The following is a 27,524-nucleotide window of genomic DNA, read 5'->3' as shown; positions in this document are numbered from 1 at the left end:
GTTGGGTTTTATTTTGTGCTACTGCATTTTTATTTTAGTTTTCCTAGTGAAGAACTGTTATTCTTAGTCCCATATCTTTACCTGAGAGCCCCTCAATTTCAAGATTATAATGATTTTGGAGGTGGGGGGGAGAGGGGCAGTGCTTACATTTTTTCCATTTCAAAGAAGGTTCCTGCCTACCATAGCAGACGCCTGTATTTTCAAACCAAGACGACAGGCAATCCAGAAATACGATGGACAGTCTTCATATAAAACATGGCAATATGATGGTCAGAGTCAAGCTGAAATTCACTGCCTGCCAGGCTTGAGCTAGAAAGTTTCACATCACTGAGCAAACTGACTTACATGTTATTGCAAATGCTTTCAAGATGGAGATGATTTTCTCTAAGGAGCTCTCCTTAAAATCTCCTGTGCTGATTCTCAACAAGCAAAATAAAGATTCAGTATTTTGCTTGACATTTGAATTGAAGCTTGAATTTGTGGCATATGTCTGTGAAAATTATTTGCATGTGTTTGTTTTATATTGTGTCATTGCGAAATAACATATTTGTAACCTGTACGGTTAGTCAAGTGAAGAGTCATGGAGAGCATTTAACTAATAAAATCCATTTATTGTTTCACCTTTGAGTTACTGGGAAAATGTAATTTCTGTACGTGCCTTGATAAAGTTAATGTCTTCTTAAAACACAAGAAAAGGGAGTTACACATCATTAAGTATAAACATTATGTGAATTTTGCTATTCCTTCCACAGGTGTTTTCCATTAGAATATGTCTGCCACCTTCAGACCTATTTTAAGTAAATTCACAAGGAAATGCTTCATTACATGTTTCTCCTGGAAGGGCTGATAGGTGCTTTTTACTTAATAAAACAGTCTAAAAGTTTTCTATTCTTCAAATGAAAAAATATTTTTCAGAACATAGTACTGCATTTTGGTACTGTATTTCTAGCTGCCATTAGAGACACTTGAAATTAAAACATAATAAAATTTGTGAAACAGAAATGACTGTTTCTTAGATATGCTGGTGAAAGGGGAATTTGCCTGCTTAGCTGTGTAAAAAAATTGTCTGTTATATACACTTATATTAATATGAAACTCTACTGTAGCACATTCCTCTTGGTGATCTTATAAAATGTTATTACATCGATACTGTATTTTCAGGTTATAATAGATCATCTCTTAAATCACTTGTAAAATAATGTACTGACTTGCTAGCAATTATATCATGACCAATACATAGCATCAATAATTTCCAGCAATAATTTTTAGTTTTGGGAAATAGCTTAGCTCTTACAGACAAAACCCACATCCTTCAAATTCTTTACTTGATACAGAGAAAAAAAAATGGTTTGTGTTTATGAATAGTTCTATATCTGCATATAGAATACATGGTCAATTCAGAGTTCATTTTCTCCCTGAAACAATGTTTAGGATGACAAGAAATTGACAAGAAAGCAGCATTCTCATTTGTTTACATTTCCTGGCTCCTGAGGGTCATGATATTGCAAATGGTTGAAAGAAATACATTTGCCTTTTACTTTGTTTACATACACATATTGAGGTAGTGTAAGACTAATTTAAATTCTGCAACTGTTTAAGTGAAATAACATGTGGTGTTGCTTAGACCATTTTTATCAATTGTTTAAGTGTTGTTTCATTTTTCACCTTTCTTCCCAATACTTTTTAGACTGAAAGGAAATACTAATTTTTCAGGAAACTAAATATTTCTCATAATTGTAATTTTTTCCATGACATGAAATCACTAAAAGGAGTGCTGTGAATGTAAATTAACTGAATCTACATTTTAAGTAATTCTGTAAGTAATTGACAAGTCTAAGTGTCTTGGATTAATTATTTTTGTCTGTTTTACTCACTGGCTGTGTTTATCAAAATATGATTTTTTTTCCCTAATAGCATCAGCGACTTCTCGACATTTTAGAAGCAGAAAAGGAAGTGTTATCACAAAAGATAGAAGAAGCTATGATGCAGCAGTCACAAAAGCACAAGGTATTGCCTTTGTTTACCAAAACAATAAGAGATCAGCATCATGGAGTTTATTTGGAATGGTCCTGTCACAATTACTGACAGGAAGATGACGCTTTCTTAAGTACTTTGACTCTTTGAAATTATTTTTAGCCACTCTTTTACCATGTGTTGCAGTTTAATTTTTCATAACATTTGCAGGAAGTGCTGGACAAATGTTTGGATGAAGAAAGACAGAGAAGCAAGGAGGCTCTGGCAGCTGCTGCAAAGGTATTTCTCATTAATTAGCAGACATGCAATGTGGATTCCATGTGTGTCCTTTGAAATGCCAAGTTCAGACACTCACTTTTGTTTCATAACTATGTTTATCAAGCTCTGCATTCTTATCTGCATTTAGAAGCTGGTTCTACTGAAAATGGACATATCTGCTATATCCCATGCCTTGATACAGAGATGTATCTTCATTCTCTTGAACAATAGCCTCTGAATTGTTTAGAACAAGAAGTCACAATATTGTAGTTCAGTTGTTGCTGAAACCTAAATATCTGTTTTTGTGGTCTTTTGACATCAATGCATCTTGATTTGAAGAGCTGGGTTGCAGGGTCAACAGATGATCTTAATAACACAATTAGCATCATGTCCTATTTAACTTTCATTGAATATGGTCATCTTCAGTGAGGAGAGAACTATTCTTAAAATCTTATATAAACAGGGACAGTTTACCGGGTTTTGAATTATTTTATATAAGCTGATGTTTGGATAAAAGTGATTATTCAGTTTTTAAATATGATTTCTCCTGCCTATTTCATTAGTAAGTACATTGGTATTAGGACAATTTTATAAATGTTAAGCTAGAATTAATTACTAATACTAATGTAGAATCCAGTACAAAAGTTCTGTTGCGTGTAATAATCTGGGGAAGGTAGTGATGGGTATCACCTAGCACAGTTCATCAGGCTATATTATAATTTTCTGTATGTCTTTTTTGTGTAGTATGTGAACGCTGGCTGAGCATCACACTGAATAGCAATCTGTAGTGCCACAAACATTTCTTACATGGTTGGTATCTACAGGAAAATGTGTGTATAATACAAATCCTGATTTAATTATTACATTTTCAATATCTAAGTAAAAAAATCAAGTCCCAGTGAATTTAAAGAAACAGCTTTAGTTGGAAGTGTAGGTATCCGATGAATACAATATTTTTTGCTTTTTATGACTTAATTTGACCAGTTCCATATCACCTGCAAGGGGCATAGGAATGACCTATAGGCATATTAAAACTGAGGGAATTTGTGATTAAATTTTGTTAGCCCATGTTTGCTTATTTTGAACTTCAGTTTGCCGTTATTTATTTGTAGATATTATGCAGTGGTTGTCTTGCTGATACATATATTTGTGTGGCTACGCATGTGTGGAGCTGTTGGCTTCAAATTCTCAATAATTTCGGATAATGGTTGAATATAATGATTGGGGGAAAAAATAAAACAGTACTTCTTCTAGCATGACTAAGGAGCTTTGGGGGAGAAGACACATTTGTTTAAACTGTATGTTAGCTAATTTTCTATAGAAAATGTTCAGACAGATTTTGCACTTAAGGTATTTGTAGATAAGACCAGGAATATCTATTACATGGGAATATCAAGGGAGGCCCTTTTTTTAATTTTTGTTTTGTTTTTTGGGGTTTTTTTTGTGTTAAGCAAACTAGTTATGAATTCCTGAGTTTTTAGTAGATGGGAATTTAAGAGCCTAACCTGTAACTTTCTTTTCCTTTCTGTAACTACACAAGTCATCGTCCAGAGGTAATACCTTTTGGTAGCACCACAAGATAAATTGAACCTCATAGTTCAGAAGTGAAAATATTCATATCCTGTATCTTACCAGATCATAGACCTCATTAGAAGAAGTTGACACATATGAGTTAGTCATTCAGGTTGGGTGTGTTGCTCATCTGATCTGTTTTAAAGGCTGAAAATGAAGTAGTGCAGAAAGCTGTTCTGAAAGCAGTAAAGGAGGAGAGGAGAAATATGGAGAAGATTTATGCAGAAGAAAGAAAACTGTGGGAAGCAGAACGTGCTAGTCATAGAGAGAAGATTGCCCAGGCTGTTTCAGAAGCCATGGAAGAGCAAAGAAAGCAGAATCAGGTTAGTACGTTTTACCCCTCCATGCACCTGCTCTGTTACTTTTGAATGTCTTATGTTGTGGTTGTTGTGGGTTTTCTTGTGACATCTGTCAGTCATTTGATACTTGCAGTGCACAGCCAGCAGTTTATCTTCACTTTGACTGTACGTATGAAGAAAGTATGTATGTTCTGGCGCATACAGAACAAAATTCCTTTGACCTTTACAGGATCATACCTGGTTTTGTCCTCTGACTTCAAAAGGAGTTTCAACAAGCAGCTCAGAGAGTGGCATTTATGCTGTAAACAGTTTAGATGATTTCCATACCTGTGGAAGACTAAAGACATTATATTTATTCCTTAGAGAACAGGTACAAAATAAAGAGGAGGTTATAAAAACTGGAAAGTTAAACCAGTAATGAACCAGAAATGTTTCTAGAGTTAATCATAGGAGAGGTGCTTCTATAATAAGAATTGTATGTCACTTAACACAAATTAGAGGGATATTCCCAACAGTGCTTTTAGCATTTCTACAAATTACAAATTAAATATGTTATAATAGCAATAAATTACTCTTCCAAAAGTTGAGTTTTGTGGTCTATGATGTTGGAAATACTTGGAGGAACAGCCTGTGAATTCACTGATTTTTTGATGACATATTCGACTGTTATAGCCTTCAGAAATTTAAGGAGCATATATTTCATTGATGTGTTGGAATTTGATACTGCTGTATTTTTTGTGCTGCATAAGAAAAAAAAAAACAAAACTTAAGAATTTGAAGTAAAAGAAAAGTACTCTTTGGAAACAGACACAATTTCTATTTCCAGTGTTAAACAAAATTATTAACCTCATATACCTAATAAGCTACAAAAAAAAAAAGCTTTGATGCTATGCCATTATCATACTCTGTATTGCCTGAATTCCTAATGTGAATGGAATGATTTAATTTTTTTATATCTTCTTTACTTCTTTTAAACGTAAACTATCAAATGGTAAAATGTCAATTTTCAAGAATTTCAGTGAGCCTTCAGGCAGTCAAACTCTTCTTCAGAGCAAAAGGCTAAGCAGCTGAGTTCAAAGCTGAGAACAATTTATTGGGCTTTAGTTAGATAAAAATAATTTAAGCTGTCCAGAATGAGAACTGGTACCAGTGGTGTAGAGAATGTATTCCTGGAAGGGAGAGTAGTAAAGTGTTTGATTACTGGAGTAATATCACATCTCGCTGGAGTTAATCTGGCTCTGTCACTTTGGTCTGTGACAGAAGTGGTTCACACCCCAGGAGCAGGATGACCTGAGGTACAACTAGAGCACTTGCTCTATGGCTTTTTGGCTGCCAGTCTGCGCTCTGAGGAGGCAAGGATGAGAGGGAGGTCTTTTGCATGGGGCAATAGAGGATTTATTGCTCTGGGGAATCTTGGGGGCAAATGACAGAAAATGCTAGCGTGCAACAGCTGAAATAGGGAGGTGGTTCAAATGGAGGGTAGAAAGCATCAGCTAATCAGAGATATCCTGGGGAGGGTAAAAGACAGGGTTCACAAAATCATCATCTGATGAGGGAGGTAGGGGGGAAAGTTGGGTCACATGGACTAATCAAGCACCAAAGTTTAGGGGATTTCCAAAGTTGAATTCCAAGTATGTGGTGGACCTAAGACAAGATTGACAGGAGACTCCGGGTAAATTGACAACATGGGGTGAGAGGGTCTCATTTGGACCAAACCATCAACTTAGATAATAACAGGACATACCATTAACAAGAAACACACTGTGACAGAGTAAGACAGTAATTCTGTAGCTTGTGGAACATGCATAGATTAGTAGGAGGAGGACTACAGTAACAAAGTTTGATGGTCCCTGAAGATTTTTCATGAAAGAAAATAGCTGGGTGCTAGAGTTCAGTCAGGGTTTTGTAGTGATGGATTTGAGGGGCACTGGGTGTCAGTGTCTGTGGAGGCTAGCTTTGGAGCAAGCTGCAGGCCCCATGGCCTGACAGGCCTGCCTGAGAAGCTAGCCTGGGAAATTCATGGGAGGATTCAAAACAATCCTCAAAGACACAAAACAGCCTGCAGGTGCTGTTTTTCTGATTCCCGTGTTTTCCTTGCAGGAGAAGGTCAGGGGGTGGTGAACCCCACTGACCAATGATGGTAATGTAGCACTTTACTAACCAATAAGAGTTTCCTTTCTGTACTCTTCACGAACTAGTCTATATAACATGGCTGTAACAATAAACTGAGAGATTCTCTCCTGTTCTGACTCCTTTGAGAGTCCGTGTCGTTCTTTCCGCCGTTCCTAATTAGAACGACAAGTGTCCCAGATGTGGGAGAGATGTAGACTAAGCTGGGGTAGCAAGTTTGGACAGGTTTGCCTTCCCTCTGCAAGGTTCTGCAGACTCTCTCATGGCTGATGTTGCCTTTGAAGTTGTCACAAGACAGGATGACATTAGAAGTAGTTAAATAGTGATGGATGTATTCTTTGATAAAATCCAAAATACACTGCCATGTCAGCATTTCCCTGAGGAGGCAATTCAGGCCTCTCCAAGGGCCACGTTTTTCCACTCAAGCTTCTTTTAGATCAAGTAGCTCCTAGTGTGGAAGTACCTAGTGATGTGATGGTGAGCAGTACTGAGGTGTTGGAAGCACTTGTGATTAATTTTGCTGTAAATATCTTGCACTTTATGTAGTCCTTTAGTAGTATCATTAGTTAACTGCATTTCTTTTAATACCAAACAGTTCTGATGACTTTTATTGTAACAGGAATAATTTCTCGAATTTGGTTATACCATGATTATTTCACCTTCATGTCAGGTTCATTTTTCAAATACCTATTCTATTTTTAATTAAGGAAAAATGCAGATTTTTCTTGATATTTCCAAAATTCTATCACATATATCTATGGAATATATGAAGTTACACTCTTTATTCTATAATTAATGAGTACAAATTCCCTGGGGAGGATGGACTTTCATGGACAAATTGGTTTCTTGGAGAAATTTTCCCTTCTTCCTATGCCAAGAACTTGGAAATCTCCCTTAGGCTGTTGCAATTATAAGCATACATGAAGTACTAAAATTTTCTGTCAGCAAAAGAAGTCCTGCAGAGCTGATGTGCCAAATGATAACTTATATGTGGTGTCAGATACGACTTTGGTTTAACAATGAACAACACTGGGGCCTACAAGGCGCTTTGTGTGTGGGCATTCATTTTTTTCTGTGAAAATTTGAAGCCTTCCACACAGACTTGTTTCTTATTTATGTTTTGTTTTCTGTAAGATTTGTCTTACGGAAGCTATAGCTGTGCTCTTGACTCTCTTGCAGTTGTCATTTAGGCAGTATATTAAGTCAGCTCTGTAATGGCCTAAATGCAAACACAGTCTAACATTTTAGAAAATGAAATGTAAAAAAATGCTAGAATAAAACTTTATTTTGCTGTAAATTATTTCAAAGAGATTTTCTTTATTGACTTGAACTAAAAAAAAAATTAGCATAGTATTGAAGAGTAGTTTTCCTTCACTAATGTGGTAAGTCTGCGAAATGGGAAGATCACAAAGTCTTCTGCGAATAGGTGTGGCAGAATGGCTTACAGTCAAAGTGCCCATAAATAACTCTAGGAATACTTAATGGAAAAATTCAGAAACATTGAAAATTTTATTATTTTCTTTGAGATGCAAACGTGTAGAGAAAAAGGCATTTTCATCTCTATGGTGCAAGAGTTGATAAAAGACATGTTTTAAAAACTGTAGCACCACTGTGTATCTGTAAAACATTTAAATTATTAAAAACAGGGAAAATAAATTTCCGTGTCAAAGTGGAATGAAATTGTTGGCTTCTCCTTTACCTTCTAGACCAGAGAAACATGATGTAGGAGTTTTGATTCATTGGTTTAAAAGAGTAATTTGCTATCCACTAATTTTCTTTATTAAAATAAAATATGTTGGCTTTTTTCACCAGTTTTTAAACACATGCACTAGAAGTTATATGGCTATATAGGTGAAAGCAAATGGAAAAAAATATTGAAGTATGGTTTGTTTACATTTCATTGATTAGGTAGTTTTAGCAGAAGAGCAGTAAAGGTTTGAAGATCACACTTGTGCTGAATTAGGCAGTGAAATTTCCCGTCATCACCTAAATAATTTGTTTAAAAGAAGAAAAGATGAGTGTTTCCTTTGAAGGGATGATACAGGTATTATTTTAGACTTTTTTGGTGGTGTTGTTGCAGAGTGGCCAAGGAAGAGACCCAAAGGGGATGCAAATCTGGGAGGTATATGCAGATGCCTTCTTCTCAGGAGATATTCATGCTTAACAAAACTTTGTCCTTTAATAAAATGTTTGTCCTCAGTCAAATTGTTGTCAAATCTGCAGATAAGGAAATACTATTTCCATATAAGATTTATTATACTAATTTAACATTGTCTGAGAAAAATCAGGAGACTTAAAGACAGTTTAATAAATAAATCCTATTTAATATCAAATACTTTGTTACAAAATATGAAAGAGCAGAGTAAATGTAAATTTACAGTGAAAGCGGGACCTAAGACATACTGAGTTAATATTTCAACTTGATGGAGCAACCTTGACATACCCCCTTCTTTGTTTTTTCTTTAAGAAATTAAAGGATTACAGTAACATGAATGTTGTTTTGTTGGATTTTTTATGGAAAGCTTTTCATTAAAGCTTTGACTGTTCCAGTGACTTCGGATCTTTCCTTAGAGACACGGTATTTGTACTTAAAATAAAGGTATTATTTTTTGAAGCCTTATCATTCTGAAGGTATAAATGAGATATTTTACATCACCAGAGAAATGGAAAAATGTTTTTTTAGAGCACTCTCTTGAGGCTGTGTAGTAGTAAAAGTCCAGATGACTTCCATTTTGGTTGAGACCTGACAGCATCTTCAGATTTTAGAACTCTGTTATTCAGCTGCTTCATGCTTTTGTAAGAGTTTTTTGTGGTTTTGTTTGGTTGATTTTTATTATTTTTTTTTATTTAGAAGAGCATTCTCACTTTAGGGAAAAAGCAGGATTGCATTTTAAATCAGGAAGAACAAGCTCTCCTTGAAAAAAATGAGTAGTCTTTTGATTAAAGATTATGTTCATTTGCATAGGAACTTCCTGATCCTTTTACAGCTCATTGAAAAGTCATCATAGATTAGGAACTCATTTATTCAGACTGGGTGTAGCTTGGCATATCTCCAGTATTTTCTTTTCTGTTTTTTTTCTTTTTCAAACTCCATTGTCTGGCTTTTTTTTTTTTTTTACAGTTGCATCTTCGCTGCAAGAGGAGTTTAATGTCTGGTAGTTGTCAGTGCTGAGAAGAATACCTGGTGAAATTCCTCTGCTAGATTTTTTTTTTTTTTTTCTGGAGCATCTATTTAAATAAAAAGTGGATATCCTCTAGATAAATAGAAAGTATGACAGGTTGTGTGGCTGAGGCAGAAGCTTTTTACCCCAGAATTCAAAATTGCAATTAATCTCCTGGGGTACAACCCTAAACAGAAAAAACAATAGACAATTCTCTCTATCCTTTGTTACATTTATTTTTACTCATTGAGAAGACTGAAGTGCAAAAATTCTTTGGGGATATTGGATGATGTTATTATTTATATCCATACAATTCTGAATAAAGGCTGCTATATTAAATTCATAATTAGGGGGGAATGCAGAGTAGCTCCCATAGCTATAATGCACAGAGCTCTCTGCATGGCAGTTATCATTTTACAGAGCCAAATACACAGCTACATAAAGGAGATGAAATTCATGATGGTGTGGGAGAGAATTAGCAAAAGAAACTGAAGAGAATTTATGCACCAGTATTGTTTTTTAAAAATAAATTCATTAAAAGTAAAATAAAGCTGTCAGCTGCAGGCTGAGTCCTGGAAATTTAAGTCCCTCTCATCGCTTAAAATAAGTAATTATGCTAAGGCATTTGAAGCAAAGAATGACACCTTTGTCATTTCCTGAAGTCTTAAATTTAAAATACTGTATATAATCAAGTATAGTTTACCCTAATTCTCCAGGAAGAGAGAGCATGAGTTCATCTGCCATAATCCACACAGCAGATACATTAGAGACTCAAGTGTTCTGAAGGCTGCAAATATTTAGGAAAGAGAGGAAAAAAAAAAAAAAGAGGAACCTTTCATTTATTAAAAGAACTAACATAAACTCTGCTTCCTGTTGGACATGAGAAAAAACACTAAGGCAAAATTATCTTACCAGTGAGAAAGTATTTCAGGAAAGCTGAGGCTGTGGTGTCTCATTCAGCCAAGCCACAACTGAGATATACTGAGATATACAAATAAAAAATATTTTTGCAAGAAAAATTAACTAAAATGCTTATTAAAAAAAGAATAATAAAAGAGAACTTTCCAGTGGTCTTTGCTGAGTAAATCTTTAAGAATTAAAGATGATTAAGTATGTTTGCATTTCTGAATGTGATGTGTTTTTTGTGATGTGTTTTTTGCTGAACAATAAATTTGTAATCTATGGTCTTAGCATGAATACAATTTTACTGGCAAACATCTACATAGTTGAAAAATGGTGTTTAATGGATTTCCATGGGTTTATGAATATCAGCATATGCCATTGCTTAGAAGGTGAAAGAAAAATGTCTAGGACACCTGGTGCTAAATCCTAAAGAGTGAATTACCTGCTATATTATCAAAACTTTTTTGGCTCTCATCTACTTGAGGGAGTGCTTCTGTTGGTAGTGCAGCAAGCCTGAAGGAATTTGGTATTGAAATTCTTAGGAATTTCCACACCCGGTCATTTCTAAGGGAATAAAAGATAAGTAAATGAAAATGTGCAGTTGTTGCCTTTATTCCTAAAGAACTGGCTTTTGATTCTTTTCTACAACTGCTAAAATTAGCTGTTAAATTTTTGTTGAAAATTACTGTTTGTCTAAATATTTTTCCCCACAACCCAGCATTTGAGAAGGTTGTAAGGACTAAGAAGGAAAAAAGGTTTTCTAAAAAGTTACTAGCTTTCAGACAGATTTACTAGCTATTAAATGGCCCTTTCTTAGCCCTGTAATCTATAAAAAACCATTTTTATTCATGCACCAAATAAGTAGGTATTGAAGAAATTTTTTGGTGGAGAGTGTAAGGGGAAAAGAGGAAATATATGGGGACTATACATTTGCCTTGTCTTTTCATTGTCCAGTGCAAGATTGTCTCTTCGTTCATATCAAATTTGGATGTCTAATTTCACTTTTTCCACCATGGCCCCTTTGCAAGCTATTTCTGTATACAAGGAAAACCCTGATAAACCTCTGTGAAATTCTTTATAAATGCACCACTCTCACTCAAAGGTTTCTTAGTCTTTCTTTTTCCTTCCCCACTTCCCAAAACTTCCTGCACCCTCAAGACCAACCTGTTGCTTGTTGCTCTGGACTGTATCATGGTTTTATTTCAGATCTAATTGTAACTATAATTTTTTGTTTTCAGCATGCATTTGGCATCATATCTATAGGAGATGAAATATCATATGTAAAAACAAAGGTGCAATCTTCATACAAGCTCCCACTTTTCCTTTATTTTTATTAATGCATTTGTTTCTCTTCTTTGAAAATTCTGCCGAAATTACTGTTGCAACTTTCCAGACCTTTACTCCATCATTCTTTCTCTGTTAAGTAGGCTATAAACTGGTTTTTTACCTGTTTCAGGGTTTGCTGTTGTCTCTTTTTCATCATTAATCACTCTATTAGTAGTATTTGTTACCAGAAGATCAGCTTTTACCTATATTGGTATACCAATACCTATATTGGTATTTCTTGCCCTTCTTCTATGGTTTTTATTTTTTTTTTAACTAGGGAAGATTTTAATGTGATGCAATATTAATTTAATTTCCTCAAAATTTAATTTATTTATCCTCAAAGCTCTTAGTGTCTATGATAAACAGAGCTTTGAGGGCATTGCCAGTTAAGAGAATGCAAACTACTATGTTTATCAGTCTCTTTTTCCACTTATTATTTTTTTCATCTTTTACAGGGGTTGCAGAGTCCTGTGGAGGAGTCAGAGTTTGAAATATTCCCTTTATTCTGTTTCTGAAGTACTTAGCAAAGTGGCATATTTTTTTAATGTAATTTCAGAAATAACTTTTTACAACTCTATTGGATTTTGATCGGATGGGTCAGTGCTAATCTTCGAAAGAATAAATGGTTTTTCACTAACAGGCTTGGACTGTTGTACCATTGTTCTTTATGCTCAGTGTTTGTGGACTAGCACAAGAAGTTGTTGGGTTTTTTTTCTCTGTTTCCCAATTCCTACCTAAATAGTCTATTGATAATATGGTATCACACAATGTGTTGGAGAAGAACTTGCTCTTCAAAGGATCTCTTCTCCTGTTTCTATTGCCTTTCTTGTTCAGCTTTCAGTGGGAGAGTGTGCTTACATTTCTCTCAAGAAGGTAGCAAACCATTTTTTTCAGTTTTACTTTCTCTTGTTTTTCCATCGTCTTGCAGAAACATTCTTGTGGCCAATGTTTGTAGAGACACATTAAAAGAAAATGTTGTGTAATCTTGAATGTGTGAGGAAGGACACAACTCAGTAGCACCGGGTGGAAAGAGATCCCTGCCATTAGATGAGTTTATTTTTAATCTGCTTGCAAAATCTGGAAAAGGAATCGTTCACTGCATACAGACTCATGTCTGACTTCAGAAGTAGATTGTAGTAGTTTATAACCACAGACATTATAATTTGAGGGTTACTATTTTCTGAAAAACCACTAACATTGCAGTCTGTGGTTGCATTTCCTAGATAAAGTTTAGTGCTGCCACCTGATTCTTGAGTGGAAACAAAAGAGCTTTCCTATAAAATTACAAAGCAACATATGGCTTGGTTTACTTTTTAAATAATGTCTGGAGTTCTCTGGTGTATCAAGTACACTACTTTTTCTTTCTGTCTTCCTAGAGATGTATATGTTGTGATTGTGTGGTTGTCATTTCTAATACATGACTGATTTCTCATGGTGTCAAATTGAGTATTTGAATAATTGTATTATATTTTTGATTAGGTATTCTTAATTTCTAACTGGTGTCATGTCAAAGCATGTGTATCAAGAGTCCTGTAAGGGAGCCAGCTTAGTGAATATAATTTGGTACCCAGCCCCTAATCAAATATGTAAAAAAAAATAAAGGGAAGAGGAAGGAGAAGAAGAATTGCACCTCAGATGCCATTTTGTGAAGTGTTCTTCCTTAACTTCTTACAGGAAACTGTTTTTTTCTATTTTCTTGACTCTATTGAAATAGCACTAAGGGGCTCAAATAATGATTTACCCTTTGTAGTAAAAGATGAAATAAGGGCAAATTTTTACCTTTGCAACCAAAATCTAAATTAGGATAGAATCTAAAGGTAGATAAAGTATTAAAGAGGAAAGAGTGAAAAGATGAAGGAAAAGTAAACATATGCTGAGAAAATGCACCTGCAGCTAAGGCTTTGTTTAACAGTAATAGGTAATGTCTGAATTTGAATACCTTTATATTAGTTGATAATTTACTGTAACAGTGGAAATAGAGGAAAAAGACAGACAATGACTGAGTACTTAGAGGAGAGCACTTAGTGGAAGGTCTTATAAAAGAAGTGAGGGTTTTTGTCACAGAAGGAAAAAGTAATATCATTGATTAAGATCAAAAGTATATGACTGAGTTGTCTAAGGAACTATTGTGCAGTGTTTGCTCCTTGAAGACTTCTGAAAACTGAATGAAAGGTATAAAAGAGTTTTCTTTCCATTTATTGATATCACAGAAAAGCTGTCTTTTGATACTCTTGTCGTTTGCCATTTTGAACTGCAGGTATGGGACAGTACAAACCAAGTCACCCAGTTCAGGAGCATTGGAAGACGTTGTAAGGCCTGGTTTTTAAACAATAACGTGTGAAGAAAGCTGTGTGTTTTATGAAACTGTTTCATTTCTTCTGAATTCAGTGAGCAGGGTAACATTTCAACTCAGATGAGAAACAAATATTCAGATCTCAGAGAAATAGATCTATATGATTCCTCCTAGGGTATGGTCAGTGAATAATCACAGAAAAACCCCAACAAATCAAAAGTGTTGTGGACAACTTCCAGCAGTCTGGTAAATCCAGACATTGGGATGAAGCCCACTAAAGCAGGAGTCTTCTTGTGCACATGAGATTGTCCAGTCTGGTGGCTACACGATCTGTCTGGTGACAGTAACTGCTGAGATGATTTTCAGGGGGTAACAGGAGGTGATCAGTGTCTGAAGCAGAGAACTGTTTATAAATTGGGAAGACACATCAGCACTTAATTTGGTTAACTAGAATGTGGTAGATGAATCATAGAATCACTTAGATTGGAAAAGATCCTTAAGACTGAGTCTCTCTGTTAACCTCATACTGCCAAGGCCACCACTAACCCATGTTCCCAAGTGCCACACCTAAACATTTTTTAAATACTTCTAGGGATGGTGATTTAACCACAACCCTGGGGACTTGTGCCAATACCAGTGGAAATGAAGAAGAATTCTTTCCAATTTTACTTTTTCTGTTTTAATGTCAGTGTAATAAATAGTGTTCCATAAGGGTATTGCTAGTGGTTTCTGTTTTCTTGCATTTTATTGATAGACTTGTAGAATTTAATTGTGTTTTTATTTTGACTTTATAGTCCAAATACTTATTTGGACTATGTAGTGTTTCAAGTATTGTATCAAGGATATGTAACATACTTTAATTGATAGTAAGTATTTAATGGGTGTAAAATGTTCTACATATTAAGATCTAGCAGTTTATCAGTTCTGTAATTTGCTTTGAAGAGTTTAATGGGATATATTATGGGTTTTTTTTCCATTCTAAAACAAGAGAGTATTTTGGGACCTTTTGACAAATTAAACTGGCATGAGAATATAATTATAGAAACAACATATTTCTGTAATATGTAATTTTCTACTACTTTTTCTGTTGGTCTTGCTAGCGTTCTATAGTGAAATATCTTTTTCTCAGGATTTTTCTTTGGTAAACTGAATTAAAATTGAAAAAAATCAAAATAATGTTTCACAACTATGATTTTCATGTGTACTCTGCTCCAGAACAGTGGGGACTACTGTAGTGGGGACTACTACACATTTTAAATTTGGGATTTTAGACTTTCACTGCTATAAAAATAGCAAAAATGTAGTTTTGCAGAAACTCTTCTATTTCAGCTGAAATAGAGCTTTCTTTTTCAGTTGAATAACTTCCACTGAAGTTATAATTAGGTGGATTATTCATTTTGTACATTAATAGCATATTGTAAAATGTCACTCTTAAATAAACAGATGAATTATGCAACTTCATAAATATCTTCTACTTCCAAAACCTTAGAATTCCACCTGTCCTCCAGCCAACCTTCCCCACTCTGCCAAATCCAAGTTGTAAATATGTATCATAAAATGTCTGTATTGCTCTGCAGTCAAGCAGACCTGTAAACAAATATGTGGGTAATGCAGTGTTTGTCTAACAAGTGAAGAGTAATAAGAAATATATTTATATTTACCTTTGATTTTCTAAAAGTTTTGATTTAAAAGAACCCAAAAACATAAATCATGTGTGTGAATAAAAACACTGGAAGTCATGTTGTGTTCCTATTTGAACTACTGAGGTTTTTTCCATTATTTCCTGCTTAATTCTTCAGGTGCAATACTATTGTTTCTGTTTCTTCAGATTTGGAATGTCTAGAACAAAGGCACAGGAATTTCTAATTTCTGCCTTATTTCTGAGGCACTCTCAATTTTCCTCTTGATCTCCCTGACAAATCACTTAAGATCATGTGATTACTTTTACCGGGTGATTTTCTTTTCCTTTCTGAAAATGTTATATTTTCAGGATTTATAGGTATCTGAGGCTTGTCATTTTGTTCTCCTGAATCTTAGAAACAGAGCACTTGGATTAATAATGTCATTACTTATTCCATGAGTGGCTTTGGGAAGCTGGGGCTTCAGTTTTGGGACAGTGACATTAGCCCAGCAATTTGTTTCCTTAACCAAATACTGCAGGTGATAGAGATGTTTTAAGAAGTGGTTCCTGGCTTTCTCTACTGTAATGCATTTGATGTAGGGTAATGCTAATTTAGGGGGGTAGGTGGGTATCTTTTGCTGCTTTTTAGTACTGTGTACAGAATGTCCCTGGCAATTCCCAAAGTTTGGAAGCAAATTAACGATCTTGACAAGTTTTTATATAATTTTACAAAAAGCTTTGACAATTTGTATCACAGTTTAGAAACTGATTTTGGTGGTGTGGGAATAGTTCAAACTGCATTAAGGAAGGTTCAGACTGCACATTGTGGAACTCTTCTTTAAAAGAGGGTGGTCAGACACTGGGAGAGGCTTCTGGAAAGGTGGTTGATGCTCTAAGACTGTCATTGTTTCAGAGGCTGTTGGAGAATCCCCTAATAATGTGCTTTAATTCTTGGGCAGCCCTGAAGTGTTCAGGCAGCTGGAACAGATGATCTTGTATGTCTCTTCCAGCTGAAGTGGTCTGGCCTGATAACAGCAAGTGGTAAATCTCTGCCATCCCTGCTCCTGATGGAAAGTAATATCTAAATTGTTTGATTTTTTCTGCTTTCAGGGAACATTGCGTTTCTATATGCACAGCTTTAAAGTGATTATTTCTGTCTCTTTTTTTTCTCTCTTATTTACCATTTGCTACTGAATTTATTGATTTTTATAAAGATACCACATACATTTAGGATACCTATTACTGAGAAAAGAGTGTAGAGGTGATAAAATTTAGCAGGAGGAAAAAAGGGTGACCTTTTATCATATTTGCAACTTTTTTTTGTATACACTGACATGCTTTTCTTTTGGAAAGGAAATTGTCAAGAAAGCATTAATGGAGGAGCAGAAACGAAGTGAAAAGGCAATCGAAGAAGCAGTAAAAAGAACAAGAGAGGAACTGATGGAATATATTAAAGAGCAGAAGAGGGTGAGTTACCAGTGGATAACGAGTTTCATCATGAAGTGAGAAATTGGTAAAGTTTGCTAAACCTCAAACCTCTCTTAAAATTCACAAAAAAACAGAATCAGGAGTTAGGTCATCTGATCTTCCACTTGTTTTTTCAAACAATTTATTATTATGATGCATTATATATTTCTATATATTATGATACATATATTTTTGTAGACTTTTAAATCCATCACAAGTTGAAAAGCAGGCATTAATATTACATAAAGTAACATAAAGATGAGGAGTAAATACAGCCTATCAGATTTAAATTGTAATCTGAGCTCAGATCATAGAAGACATTTCAGTATAAATAACAGGTGCTATTTTTTGTTCGCAAATGAAGTTTATTGTGCAGTCTGTATGCACAAAAAGACCATTATTTTTTTCCTCTCTACCCATATTATCTGAGAACCTGAAAATGTACTGGTATTATATTAAGCATGATTTATAGTCAGTGCATTGGTCTTGTTATGAAATGTTGCAATGTTCTGAAAGTTGTTTTCAGTTGTTCTATTAATGCTATATCCTGACAGTTTAATGCTTGTGTATAAACAGTAAAATGTAGCTCAAGGGACTTTGATTTGCTTTCAGTAGAAGGAGAAAAAAATAACACACTTCTCCCCTTTGAAGCTCTTTATAAAAACAAAAGCAAAAAATAATTTAAAAAACCTCTTTCATATGGCAATAGCAGCCTGAGATCAAATTTCAGTATTCTCAATAAATAAAATCACTCAGCCTGAATGTAAGGGGTAATGTTGTCCTGAGAAGGAAGTAGAAATAATGAGTTTGGCCTCTGCTTCTATATTCCCTGCTTTTATGGGTTAAATAATAGTATGGGAAATAGGATTTACCTTCAGAAGTTTCACTCTGCTACTAGTTAAGATTGAAGTTGGGTGAGCTCCTTCCATTATGCTGTGTGTGGAGACATTTCCTTTTAGCAGGACTTGTTTGATTTGGAAAGATAATTTAAACAGAATACAGTGCAAAACATGATCCATAAGGATGTTTGAGCATATCTAAAGTCAGCTGCTTACAAAGGATAAGCTGTGTGGAAGGTGAAAGTACGTCTACTGTTAACTTACGATAAGTGTCGTGAATAAATGGGCCCATAAGGCCTCTGGTGCAGATATATATTAAAAGATCACTTTCAAAGAAATAAAATCTTCCTTCGTTTATCTGGTAGGAGCATAAATTCCTTTCATTTCATAGAGCATAGTCAAATATTTCAGCCAACCTTTTTCTCTTTATAATCAGTTGACACATAGCCATTAATTTAAAAAAAAATACATAAGAAGAACTAGATTTTTCTGGCATAAGATTAATAAAGACTGCCTATATGCAAGTTGTAAGTGAAAGACTTGTTTAACTCCAAATCATGTAGCATAATAGCTTTTATATGGTTACATAAGAGGCAGAGGAAATGGTCAAAGCTCATACACTTGTAAGAGTAATAAATGTATTTTATGGGCTGTGTTAGAAAGTAGAAGCTAGGAATCCCTAGAAAGAACTCAGGAAAAATGCCTTGTCTGGGATGCAGAGAAGTTTTTGGTTAGGTTTTTTTGAGTGACAGGGGTATCCCAGGTACAAACTTGAAAAAGTAGTAGAAACTCCGTGTCATCATTGTTTTGAAAATTTGTTTACAGAACCCTTCAAACCATGGGCACAGCAGTATTTGTACTTGGTTAGCAGGGGATTATTTGAATTAATAGGAAGTTGCTTAACAAAAAGCAACAATATCATAATGCTAAAATGCTGGCAAGAATAAATATAACTTCCTCTTAATTGAAGCCAAAAAAGTCACCAAAGCTAGGAAAGAATTTGTTGGCATATCTTTCCACCTTCAAAAAAACACTAATGCTAAAAACAAAAATTATTTAAAAAAACCCAAGCTGTGATGGAAACAGGTCTTTTCATACAATAAATGAAGATGGGGCATGCATTGTAATTATGCCATATTTTTTTGGCAGGTTTTTACAGATATATAGCACTACATTGGCAGCAGTTCTAATTATGTACTGCAGTCTTAGTTTTATTTTCTCTGTTCTATATTAAATTAAGATTTTTATACTAGAAAAATGCTGGTTTTTTAATGTTGCCAGAGCTAACACCTTAAGAATGTGTATATCTAAGATGTGAAGGAAATTTCAGTCAGGAATTTAACTCTTTGTTACGTCATGGTTATTTCATAACCACCACCATTCTAAAGCAGATGTCATAACTGCTAGATCTAGAGTCAGGCTGTCCTATCTGTTCAAAGACATCTTCCATAGCTACCAAACTCATAGAGATTTTCTAAACATTAATAGCACCATGAAGAATCTGACTCAGATTCAAATACACATGCTTCATCTGTTAACCAGAATTGTTTTCCCCAGCTAAGGTCCATTCACATTATTTCTAGAAAGCTATCTTTATTAATTGCCTGAAGGTATATTTGACTGTTTAGTCTTACTTTGCCTGCATTTGCAATAAACATCAGGAAGACAAAACAATGCTTCACCTTGTTGCTGGTGGGGTGGGAAATGAGAGGACAGAGGTAGAGGGTAGCACACAGACAAAAAGGCACTGAAGTAGGGCTAAATGTCAAGCCACTGCTTTCACTTGTGTCATAAAAAAACCCATTATTTTCAGTTTGGATTTGCTGATGTGGTAGAATATATGTACATGTCTGCACATAGGCTCTCACATGTAGCTGTATACATCCACACTTGTGTTTGTTACCTGGGGATCAAAAGCAAGGACTAGAGCCTCATGTCCTGTCAACTCTGATTTAGGATTAGAGTTCTCAAACCCTGATCCCTGGAGTACAAGACAGAGGCATAGCCGTGGCCTTAACTGACCTTTACAACTGCATTGCTTTTGTAATATTTTTGGTTAAAATCTGATTAATGGATACATGCTGCTCTGTTAGGGGTATAAAGAAAGGCTGGGCCTATCCCTGCTCCACTTTTCATGGACTTCACATGGGGCTTTGGCCCATTTACTAAACAGTTTGCTTCAGTTGGCTGATGCCAAATTAAGTGGATATAAACAAAGCTTTTTCCCAAAGTGCAGTTTGTAAAGAGTTCCAAGGAATTTTCACGTTTGTTGTTTGCTCCTGAATGTGATGCAGTTTCAAGGATGCCTGAAACTTTGGAGGTGTGTTGCAAGCATTCCAGATATGTGAGGAAAGGAGAAGTGTGATAATTCCTTGTGCAAAGTGGGTTTTCCCTCGTCCTTTGCTTGCACTTTTTCTCTTCTCACTGGTCCAAGATGTGAACAAAAGAAGGTGCTGCCTGCACCTGATGGCCCATGAAGCTAAAAAGACAAGATTTGATTTAAGGTAGTAAGGTGAATTTTCAGAATTCACTAGCCTAGCCAGCTGACTAAAGAGAGTAATGGCTTCATTTCTGAATTGAAAATAAATGGTAAAATAGCAGATAAGCAATATCTGAATAAAATAATGTCAGTATTGCAGTATATTGATCTCCTTGCTTCTTAATCTTATTTTGAGGATTGCGTGTTGGACTTTTCTTTGCATTCATAATGTGGACCTACAGATGTTGAGCAGTTTAGTATAGCTCCTGCTGTTCTATGAAGACAATTCCTGAAATATGTTTATATTTTATATGACCAGCTGAGATAATTTTTTAAATTAATTTGCAGATAGGAAGTAAAAGAACCAAACTTAATAAAAATAGTTTTTTTAATAACAGAATGAAAATATTGAAAGCATTGTAATACTGACTTAAACAAGTATGTCTGTCAGGGACATCTATACAGACCAGAATGTCACCCAGAGAATTCTGGTTGGAGTTTTATATTTCCAGGTGTCTCATAAAAATTCTGATGATCAAGGCAATTGATTGATCACTACTGTATTTCAAACTAAGATCTGTATCCAATTACTTGTTAGAAAGGTCAGGAAATTCTTTGCTCTGCTTATTTTTTCATACTTGGACAGTGTTCTGGCTTCTTGAACATAATCTGCAAATGTTAAAAGCTTTCAACAAAACCTTTTGTTAAAAATTAAGCCTTGTTAGTTCTAAAATCAGACATATGTTAGGAAGTCTTGTAGAACAGAGGTTTACAAAAGGATTTTTGTTATAATATATAGATATTTTGCCTGTGCTACAGGTTGCAAGTTGTTTATAAATGTCATAGTTCAGTATTTTGCTGCCTATTCATTCCAATTGAATGCTTAAAAATATTAATTCAATATGTTTTATTTATTTATTATGTATTTATGGCAGATAAAAACAGTGATCTAGTATTATTGTGCCTACTATTTATGTACCTTTTAATTTTGTGACCATTAGCTGTACAGAGATAAAAATTAATTCTTGAAGTTGATATACAAAGGAGAGAGTAAGTCACAAGAGGAAAGGTTTTCTATCAAATAAATCTTGTGCTGAATAGGTTATTTAAAGAACTTTTGTTAATTACAAAAATTCACTTCCTGTGGTGAGTATCTAGCCACCTAGTAAATAGGAAAGATTTTAATTTTTCCTATTTACATTGATATTCATCTCCCCTCAGGAAAATCTACTGCTTGTTTTCTGAATGCAAAGATGATGATATTAATCAATCACCTTTTTTCTGCTAATTGTACACAGTTCTCATTGGCTTTAAAGGGCATATTTAAGGGCTGTGAGGGAAAAACTACGTTAGGGCTTGAGTCATCACTGGAATGACAGATTTGGTTTTAATGCAACCCCTGTTTCTCTGAAGGGCAGACACTTGTCATAAATGCACTCCCATCCTGATTTAAGGGTCAGATTCTGAGAGCAGAGATGTCACCATTATAACAAAACTCACTGTACTACTGTGTGTTCCCATATGATTTGTGCAGCTGTGCATCATAACCTTTAGAAGAAAACAGAACTAAACATTTCTCTGACTAATGTTTACCAAAATACTGCAGAATTGAGAATAACCAAAGAGATACTTACGGGGATTTTGTATTTAATACGTAATTTTCTCTGATATTACAGAAACTAAGGGCCTATTTCAACCACATTATTTATATTTAAGAATCACTGGCAAGCTGGTATAAACCATGTGTGTCTCACAGGAAAGCAAAAAAAAAAAAAAAAAAAAGCCAACAAGTTTCTCTTCTGTATTTGCATAGAGAAATTACCCCTTTAGTTTAGTAAAAATACAGGTGCTTTTGTAAAACAGAATTCCAGGCACACCCCAGGGATGTGTGGGATGTGCCAGGACAGGCAGCTTAGCTCTTTGCAATGTAACCAGAAGAACCAAAGTTATTTTTGCTCTTTTCTGAAAAAGACTTGGAATATTTGGAAAATACTGTTTTAACCTGATAAAACACCTTTATAGTAGGTCATCTTATTCCAGGCAAGGGCAAGTCATACCTTTTCTCACTTGTGGGATCCACAGTGGGATTATTCTGCAGTACAACATTTACCACTTGAAGGAAGAATTGTGCATTTCATTCTGTGAACAGATGAAGTCACAATGCTTTTTAATGGAAGAAAAACAGTGATTGAGTTATATCCAGCAGGACATATCTGACATAATCTGACAGTAAATCAGATTAAAACTGCTAATTTCCTCTATGGTTATTCTCATTTTTCAGGGTTATTTCTAATAACATACTGTATTTATTGAGTGTATTTTGTATGTTTATTTTGTCAGAAGGAAACAAATAGACCTTTGTTTTCACCTTTTGAGTAGGTTTCTAACTGATACACTGATTTTGGGGTTGGTTATGGTACAAAATCCCATTTTAGAGGTTTTTTAAGTGGCATGTGATGTGTTTCATAGTTAAATATATTTATACAGATCTGCTTTATCATTAATGCACTTTTAGAACTTACTGGGGTTTTTATGTTTGATTTCATAATTTAGCAGCAAAGCCCATATAAATCTATCTTGCAAGCACCTTTACCAAAACAGATTGTGGAAGATCTATTTTACAATTGCTATTACCCCTGTTTCTATGTAGATTTCTTTTCTTAAAATGTGAAGTATTTTCTGTGCAAGTTCCTCATTCTTTAAGAGAAGATTTTATGTTGAAAAGTAATACCTTACATTTAGTTATTTTAGGTAAAGACTGTAAAAGAATACAGGAAGATCAAGTTTAATTAGGTTTATCCACCTTGTTGAGGAGAGGCTGCTGCAAATTCCTTTGGGCTTTCAAATTGACTGAGGAATTGCCTGTAATTCACTCTTGAAATCTAAACTTATGAGAAGATACGTGCACCTCTACATAGTTACTCTGTTATTCATCCATCAGAACCATCACAGAAAAATGGTCAATTTTTTTAAAGTTAAACAAACCTGACTAAGAGTTCTCCCTTTACATATCAAGTGCTGCAGTTGAAATAACATTTTAGTTCTTTATGATATTGGCATAAACACCTTAGTAGTCATATAGTCTTGGTACAAAATACCTTGTAATTTATAACCCTTTTTGTAGTAAGAATTAGATCAAACTAATGAGGAAGGTCATTACATCAGAAGAGAAATAAGATGTCTGTCTGGTGGCTGAAACTGGCTATGATAATAGAAAAAAAGATTTGCAAAAAATTATTACTACCAGAAAACACCTTCAAACATCAGTTTGATTGGAAATAACTATGGCTTATTGGCCCCTCTTTTCAGACAGAAAAGAGCCCATATTTTTTCTTGCTATTAATTTTTAATTTTCTACTTTCAAAAGTGACTATCATTGTAGAAGAATCTCTATTTGTAATTGGTGTTTCTGCCACTGAGGAAGTATCACAAGGCTGAACCCAGTTTCATTTTACCCATACACCAATCTTCATGCTTATTGTCCTAACTGCAATCAAAGCAAATTTTTAAAATTAAAAAGTGGTTTAAAAAGCAGCTTTGCTTTCTGTCCAACTAAGAATTGATACAGAGTTCAACTACTGGTTATCTATATTTTGTCTTTCCTGAAATTATTGAATTGGATGCTTTCTAGACTTTAATTATACAGCTAACATCTCCATTTAGCTGAGAAGTCCTTGACCTTCTATTGTTGACTGAACCTTTGCTTTCCTCTCTGTGTTTTTCATACATGCATGATGGTAACTCCTTTTATAATACATCTACTGGCAGTAACCATTGCAACTACACAAAATCTCCTCTTGAAATGTGAATCCTAATGTAGCTTTAAACCCAAGAACTGTGATTCTTCAGGTGTTAATCACATTTAGATTAGAAATTACTGCTTTTGCTTTACTTATATTGCCTAATTTTTTTCAACTGTACACATCCAGTATTTATTTTCTTTTAAGTAAATTTGCTCAATTATTTTATTTCTAATAAAGTAGATAGTTACACAACTGACATGATGAGGAATGGAAGTAAAATAAGAATCCTCTGTACCTGCGTTTCAGAAATGTACTCCATATGAATGTGAAATTATGTGCTTTGAAAGGCTTCTAAATTACCTACTAATGTCTTGGACAGAAAAGAACTGTTCGCATATAGTACTACATTAACTTCAGTACTTTGACTGGTATTCTAGTTACTGCAGGTTATTACATCTAGTATCCAGATTTTTAAAAGTTATAGCTGACTTTATGGTTCCAGCAGGAGTACTGATGTGATTCATGTTGAGGACTGAAATCCTTACATGGTTAAGAAGTGTTTGCTGCAACCATTTTTGGCTCTAACTTAGAACAATAATAAAGATCCAGCACTATGCCCTCTTTCTAATTCCTTACTCCAAGGGAGGCAGGACAAACACACAAGCCTACTGCTTTCAGACCTGAATCATAGAATCAAAATGTTTTGGTATAGAAGGGACCTGGAAGATTATGTTGGGTTCCAACCCCCCAGCATGGGCAGAGACACCTCCTACTAGATGACTCAAGGCACCATCCAACCCTACCTTGGACACTTCCAGGCATGGAGCATCTCCAGCTTCTCTGGACAACTGGCTCAAATGTCTCACCACGCATGAAGTCTGCAAATAAAAGTGCAGGGTTTCTACACAGTGCTACTGGCCATGAATTGACACCTACTTGATCTCACTTTTTTATTCACATTGAAAGGCTGATTTTTAATTGTAAATCTTGGAATTCACTCAATTTATTGGGTAGCAGGCTAGAATGTTATATCTTACATTCTTCAAGTTAACTTTGTGTGTTAGTGGTGGAACAAGTCCTGCACAAGTTGCTGATGCACCCTTTCCTCTTTTTCCTTGGTAAATTGGCACATTCATGAAATTCTCTACCCATGGCAGGTAAATTATTGTTAATCCGTGGTTTGAGTTGTGGGTACAGTCTACTGCCTGAGTCAGATCCATTTTCAACCCAGATTCACATCATGGATTGAATGTCTCAGAGCAGTGTTTATATAAGAAACTCCATAGGATATAGTTTATGCATCATGAGACATCACAGAAACTGGGATTAGGATAGGCATGGCTGACTATTTCCCTTCTTGGGCAAGAGATCCCAATTCCTTACCTGGAACAGGGCCGTGTCTTACATTGCATCCCTTACTCTAGATCCATCCACTTGGAGAGATTACAGAAGGCTGGATATTAGGGAGAGAGAGAGGGAAAAACTAAAAGCTGGAGCAACACACTCTCACCTTGAACACAGTGTTTAGGAAAAGAATGTGGGAATACAAGAGATAAATTAAAGAGATGGTGGTAGGAGGTGTTCCAGTAATAGAGTTCTGATATTAGTATATCATATCCCTGTGAATAGGAAGGATCCCACCTGAGAAACTAACATTAAAAATTAGTGACTTCAATTTATTGATCCATTCATGGTAAGTCACTTGCAAAAGCATGTATCAAAATCAGGGAATTTAATTTTGAACTCTTGTAGGTAAAGTTTATGCCCTTAGGCAGTTCTTATCAGAAGTTTGATATGTGTTGCTGTTTTTCAAGTGTGCTTGATTTCAAGAGTCAAGCACAGCTTTCTCCTGAAGGTTTATTATTTGAAGACAAGTGCAAGTAGGAGAGGTTACAAAAATCCGTTTCTTTTAAGTTACTAATCTCAAATGAGTGACTTATTTTTTTTTTATTAATACTCACTGTATTTTAATGTGCCTTAGAACAAAACAGGGTGTCATTACCATTCTTGTTCCTGAATGTTTGGCTTGGCATTTGATGGAAGGCCTCAATTGCAGGCTGATGTGCCAGCAGCTGAAGCTGAAAACAAGACTGCGGTGGGAAAACTCAAGATTTAATTTCAGAAAGAGTGTTTATATTTTCCCTGGGGCCCCATTAATGGGAGTCCAAACCCTAAATGTTACCACCAATACATTTTAACAGACCAGTTTCCTAGTTTTTAAAATGTGGCGTCACCTTGAGTATTTTTCTTTCAACTTTTCCCCTATCTGATTTTAAAGAAAAGCAATGAAGTTGTATCATTTTTGGCTGAATTCAGTGTCATGTTTGGGGAACATAAAGTTCTGTGTAATACAACAAAGTGGCATTCAAAAATATTTAATCCTGTCTTCTATTTCTGTGTCGGCTATTTTAATAACTCAGCTACTGTAAGTTACCAGTGCAAAACTTCGTGTTACTGCAGGACACACCACCATCAGCTGTATTCTAGGGGTCCTCACAGTGATGTTCTGAATCCACCTGTTGTCAGGACATCTGTGCCATGCCCAGGGTGGACTTGTGACAAGCAGGTCAGTGCCAAGAGATACAGTAGTATTGGGATCACTGGGAGCTCCTTAGCTCAGTTTCCTGGTCCTTCAGTTGTTTTGTGGCTTTAATAGGATTAAAGAAACATTTACATTGAGGCTTTAGGAGCATTTTCACACTGCTCATTTACCCAACTCAAAGAGCAGTATAAATCCAAATTAAGCCAGGGATTTATGGGAAGTTGTAGTGTAAGATGAGTTTGGTACACCTGGCTCTCTTCTCCTCTGTGGATAAGAATGCTGAAGCAGTCTGATGTGTCTGCATGGGATACAGAAGTGAGCCTAGCATTTCTTCCTGAACCTTATAGGTCTTTATAAGCTTTGAAATTATTGTTTCTAAATATTTAAAGGAAGTTATAGTCTCTTGTAGAGGCATATAGTATCTCTATCAATTGATCCTATCAGGAATTTTTCTTCAGAGGACATTTTGGCATTTTTCTGCCACTTTTCAATAGTGAAACATCATGCATTCAACAGAATTTTTAATTTCCTGGAAATTATAGTGCTCTGTCTGTAACAAAGGGGCGGGGGGGGGGGGGGGGGAATACAATTCTCTGCCTCTTAGTTTCATTGAAATACAAAGGAAATAGTTAAATAACCAAAATTATGATTTTCAAGCTCTGAGTGATCATTTATGCTGATGAAAGCGATTTAGTTGAAACTGCATACCTAACTTATTGTAGGGTTTTCTGTAATTACTTTAGTGTAAAATTGCCAGAGTTTGAAATTTTTTACTTAAGTTAAAACTGCTTCTTATATCCTTTTGTGCCACAGTGTATAAATCTACAAAGACTGAGATTATGCCTGCACTCTTTAGTCAGGCAAGACTCCAGCTGAAACTGAAATCAAGTGGTATTGTTACTGAGAAAATATTGTGC

General features: G+C 35.1%; 1 protein-coding gene across 5 annotated transcripts in view; it reads left to right on the top strand.

Annotated features, from left to right (window-relative positions):
- Nucleotides 1-27,524, top strand: part of LOC131591788 (coiled-coil domain-containing protein 91-like) — a 145,141-nt gene that overhangs the window by 98,001 nt on the left and 19,616 nt on the right. For 3 of the 5 annotated variants that reach the window (XM_058862844.1, XM_058862843.1, XM_058862845.1), the window contains exons 9-12: nt 1,915-2,007; nt 2,185-2,253; nt 3,951-4,127; nt 16,891-17,004. In XM_058862844.1, coding sequence (XP_058718827.1) covers nt 1,915-2,007; nt 2,185-2,253; nt 3,951-4,127; nt 16,891-17,004 — 453 coding nt within the window. Of the gene's footprint in view, nt 1-1,914; nt 2,008-2,184; nt 2,254-3,950; nt 4,128-9,354; nt 10,293-12,078; nt 13,333-16,890; nt 17,005-27,524 lie in introns of those variants that run through there. The other 2 variants (XM_058862847.1, XM_058862848.1) reach the window with 2 other exon arrangements.

This window comes from Poecile atricapillus, chromosome W (assembly GCF_030490865.1).
Source record: "Poecile atricapillus isolate bPoeAtr1 chromosome W, bPoeAtr1.hap1, whole genome shotgun sequence".
Taxonomy (NCBI): Eukaryota; Metazoa; Chordata; class Aves; order Passeriformes; family Paridae; genus Poecile; species Poecile atricapillus.
Note: the sequence above shows the minus strand (reverse complement) of the source record. Positions and strands in the feature narration are given on the sequence as shown.